At 53.0% G+C, this 4,453-nt stretch overlaps 1 protein-coding gene across 1 annotated transcript in view; it reads right to left on the bottom strand.

The window, feature by feature from the left end:
• The window catches only part of B4GALNT2 (beta-1,4-N-acetyl-galactosaminyltransferase 2), a 29,345-nt gene extending 28,279 nt beyond the window's left edge, over positions 1–1,066 (bottom strand). The window contains exon 1 of the mRNA XM_037742534.1: positions 925–1,066. Coding sequence (XP_037598462.1) covers positions 925–938 — 14 coding nt within the window. The 5' untranslated portion in view covers positions 939–1,066. The remainder of the gene's footprint in view (positions 1–924) is intronic.
• Between the last annotated feature and the right edge of the window lie 3,387 nt (positions 1,067–4,453).

The following is a 4,453-nucleotide window of genomic DNA, read 5'->3' as shown; positions in this document are numbered from 1 at the left end:
GGGGTTTTGCCCTGTTGGCCAGGCTGGTCTTGAAGTCCTGAGCTCAAGTGATCAGCCACCTCGGCCTCCCAAAGTGCCGGGATTAGATGTGTGAGCCACCGAGCCCGGCCAAACGTGTTCTTTTTCATGCTTACAAGATGTCATGTCACAAACAAGTTTTTGCATTTTTGTAAGATGAATTCTTTGTCAATGTTTAACGATTGTTTTAGAGTTTTGAAAAATGCAAACAAAATTAACTTTGGGGATAAAAGAACATAAAATGTATTTCTGATCCTTCTTCGTAGCTTATAAAAATTAATTTAGACTTTTAAATGTACTTTCCCCCGTAAATTATTGTATCACTCTGTACAGGCTCTTTAGCGTGCGGGGCCACACAACCGCCACTCACTCTGTCCTGAGGTGAACGCCTGGATCTGAAAACCGACTTTTCCCTGACTCCACGCGGACTGTGGAGGAAACCAAGCCGCTCAGCTCCGCTACTGTCCGGCGCCCGCGGTCCCGGCGCCAGTGCACCCACATACCCCTGACCGCGGCTCCTCCCGTGGGCAGCAAAGGGACCCCAGGCTGGGTCAGCGCTTCTGAGTTCCAAGCAGAGATCCCCGACCCCCGCACTCCGGAGCGAATTCCCACACACACATTCCGGGCCGCGATAGGCCATCTCCACGTGGAATTTGCCCACGGAAAAGCCAGGGTTCCCCGTTCCTGGGGGCACAGAGTTCGTTCAGCACGCGCCATCACCTCACCTCTGCAGCCACCTATGCGGGGAACCGGTTGGACTGAGACTGCAATCGCCCACTCCCCGGGCTCTGGCGTCTGCTGTGTGGGCATCTGCCTGCTCTGCAGACGCCAGACAGGACCCGCCGCGCTCCTGGCTACCTCCCGAAGTTTCACCTCTCGCCCCCACTCTGCCCCGAGGACACTCACCCGCCCGAAGTCATCCCGAATCCCGCCGCCCTCGGACGGACGGCCGGACCTCGCGGAGACTAGCAGCAAGGCCGGCGACTGCCCCGTCCTGGCACCGACCCGGGCAAATTGTCAGGCAGCAGGGCAGGTGCAGGAAGCTTGGGGCGGTCCCCGCCCTCGTCACCCACCGCCCGCCCACGCCCTAGGTATTTCTGTGGCCCAGCCTGGCGCTGACGCATCCAAGCATCGTTGTCGTGGTTTGGGGACCACCAGACCCCGCGACGCACAGCCCGGCCAGTGGCCTGCGCGCAGGAGAACGCCAGAAGGCTGCAAGGACGACCACCGCCCCTGGGTGGGACACTTGCTAGGTAAGCAGTAAGCTCCGCGCTAAGCGTTTCATCTACGCGTCGTCATCGATTTGTTGCAATAGTCCTACCAGGTGAGGACAGTTATTAGCCCCACTTTTCAGACGAGCAAGCTGAGGCAAAGTGGGGTAACCCGCTGGAAAGTGCAGACGCAGGATTCGAACCAAGTCTGGGTGACCCGAAGCTCGACAGCCGAGCATTTTCTGTCCCTCGAACTTGGAGCTAAGTTATAAGACGCCACCTCTAGTCTCCAGACCCTCCGGACTCTACCGCGTGCGTGGTCCGAGCTGAGAGTCCCCGGACTTCTGGGTGGAAAGGGGTGGGCGAGACGGGGCAGGGAGGCCCACGTGACCCAGGGTTGGTCGCGTCTCCCTCCACTCGCCCACCAAGAGCAAGGAGCGGAGTCCCCTGCCCTTCCCACCCCGGGTCCCCGTCCTCTCCCTGGGCTGCCGTAGCCGGTCCTAGTACCGCAGGGTCAATCGCGAGCTAGCCGAGCGGCAGTGCGGCAATCCAGTCCCCGCCCTTCTCTCCTGACCGCCCCCACCCCAGCGCCCCATCTCTACTCTGGATCTTTCTCCTCCGCCTCCAGCGATCGGGCTTCTCTCCCGCTTATAGGAAAACACAATCTCCCCGCCCACCCCTAGTCTATCACCGCGGCCACTACCTTTCCTTCCCCGCTACGCTGTGTCCACGCGCCCTCCAACCTCTCGGACTTGACCCGCCCGCAGCTCACGCTGGGGTCGCTAAATTCGGCTTTGGTCCCACCTCCACCCTCCACGTCACCCCACACTCCACCCGAACTGTCCTGGCAAAAGACCCCAGGGACCGGAAAGTCGGGGTGTGGCGGAATCACTCTAACAGGCAGGGACCCGTGCGGCCACGTGACACCTGTGTGCCTGGAAGAGTCTGTTGAACTTAAGATGAAATTACATTTGCGGGACTTTTATCGTAAGTCAGGCTCAGTGCTTCCCATGGCTCATCTCAAGCATGACTATATTGTATTCTAATGACCCAGCTGTCACAAATACAAGAATTTATTTTTTGAAACTGTTACCCAGGCTGGAGTGCAATGGTGTAATCATAGCTCATAGCCTCGACTTCCAGTGCTCAAGTGATTCCCCCACCTCAGCCATCTGAGTAGCTAGGACTACAGGCACACACCACCATACCTGGCTAATAAAATAATAATAGTAATAATAATTTGTAGACAGGAGGTCTCTATGTTGCCCAGGCTGGTCTTGAACTCCTGAGCTCAAGCAATCGTCCTGCCTCAACCTCCCAAAATGCTAGGATTACAGGTGTGAGCCACCATGACTGGCAAGAATCTTTCAATGCGGTGTGCAAAATGCATGCAAAATGGGGCCAGGTGCAGTGTCTCATGTGTATAATCCCAGCACTTTGGGAGACTGAGGCAGGTGGATCACTTGAGGTCAGGAGTTCGAGACTAGCCTGGCCAACATGATGAAACCCTGTCTCTACTAAAGACACAAAAATTTAGCCGGGTATGGTGGCAGACACCTGTAATCCCAGCTGCTCAGGAGGCTGAGGCATGAGAATCTTTGAACCCGGGTGGCAGAGGTGGCAGTGAGCCGGGATTGCGACACTACACTCCAGCCTCATTGATAGAAAGTGACTAAGTCTCAAAAAAAAAGCATACAAAACATACAAAATGGGCAGTGTTTTTGTTTGTTTTTGAGATGGAGTCTGGGAAAGTGCATCTGGGAAAAGAGTAGCAGGAAAGGCCAGTGTGATCTACAACTTTAGTGCAAATGAGTCCCCAAATTCAGGTCTGAGCTCCTCAGCAGCCAGCAGAAAAAGGGAGTCCCACAGAAGGGAGTTCTAATGAAGCAATTGCAGATAACTATTTTCCAGCTCCAGACTGGAAAAGAGATCCTCTTTGACAAGACCAATCAGAAAAGTGTTGTACTGACCATGTGCATGTGGGAGGAAAAAGACATTTGTATAACACCTCCTTGCTTACAAAGGGCTTCCGCGTGCATTCCCCTCCTTCATTCAGCTCTTGTAATAACACTGTCAGGCACTTCTCAGATGCGAAGACTGAGCCTATAAGAGTATTCATGACTTGTTCAAGCTTTTGTGGCCAGCAATGGGGCTAGGATTTGCACCCAGGAGTTCTGTCTCTAAAGCCAGTGCTGGGCTCCCTCCAACCCCCTGTATCACCAGCTGTTCTTTTTTTTGGAAATGGAGTTTTGCTCTTGCTTCCCAGGCTGGAGTACAGTGGTGCACTGTCTTGGCTTACCACAGCCTCTGCCTTCTGGGTTCAAGCAATTCTCCTGCCTCAGCCTCCCCAGTAGCTGGGATTACAGGCATGCGCCACCACGTCCAGCTAATTTTGTATTTTGTTTTTTATTTTTTTTAACTCAGAACCATTGTTATATAAAGGTTTTTTGGTATTTTTAGTAGAGATGGGATTTCTCCATGTTTGTCAGGGTGGTCTTGAGCTTCTGACATCAGGTGATCCACCCATCTTGGCCTCCCAAAGTGCTGGGATTACAGGCATGAGCCACTGTGCCTGGCTTCACCAGCTGTTCTGTGAAAGGATTGTATACACAGAGACCCCAAATGCTGAAGGAGCTGAGAAACCAAAAGAGGAGGCAGACAAATCCAGTTTGTTGGGATTGGGTGATTTATTAAGGAAACTTAAAGTGTGGTCTTGGGCACCACAAGGCAGGTAGATCTCCACACTATAACCCCTCAACCCAGAGTTTACATTTTGGGCAAAAAGCATATGTACTCTGGAAAGAATATATAGGTGGCTACAGGCATCACAGCCTTGATTTCTGCAACAATAAGAAGGAAACTTACAATAAATAAGTGTTCATACATAAAGAGTAATACATCAGCTAGACTTTTTTTTTTCAAGATGGAGTCTCACTCTATTGCCCAGGCTGGAGTGCAGTGGCGCAATCTTGGCTCACTGCAACCTCTGCCTCCCAGGTTCAAGCAGTTCTCCTGCCCCAGCCTCCCAAGTAGCTGGGATTACAGGAACGCGCCACCACGCCTGGTTAATTTTGTATTTTTAGTACAGATGGGGTTTCACCATGTTGGTCAGGCTGGTCTCGAACTCCTGATCTCAGGTGACCTACCCACCTCAGCCTCTCAAAGTGCTGGGATTACAGGCGTGAGCCACTGTGCCTGGCCCAACTAGACATTTTAGAGGCACT

The sequence above is a fragment of the Cebus imitator genome, unplaced genomic scaffold, assembly GCF_001604975.1.
Source record: "Cebus imitator isolate Cc_AM_T3 unplaced genomic scaffold, Cebus_imitator-1.0 Scaffold123, whole genome shotgun sequence".
In the NCBI taxonomy this organism is placed as follows: domain Eukaryota; kingdom Metazoa; phylum Chordata; class Mammalia; order Primates; family Cebidae; genus Cebus; species Cebus imitator.
This window is presented reverse-complemented; position numbering and strand designations above follow the sequence as displayed.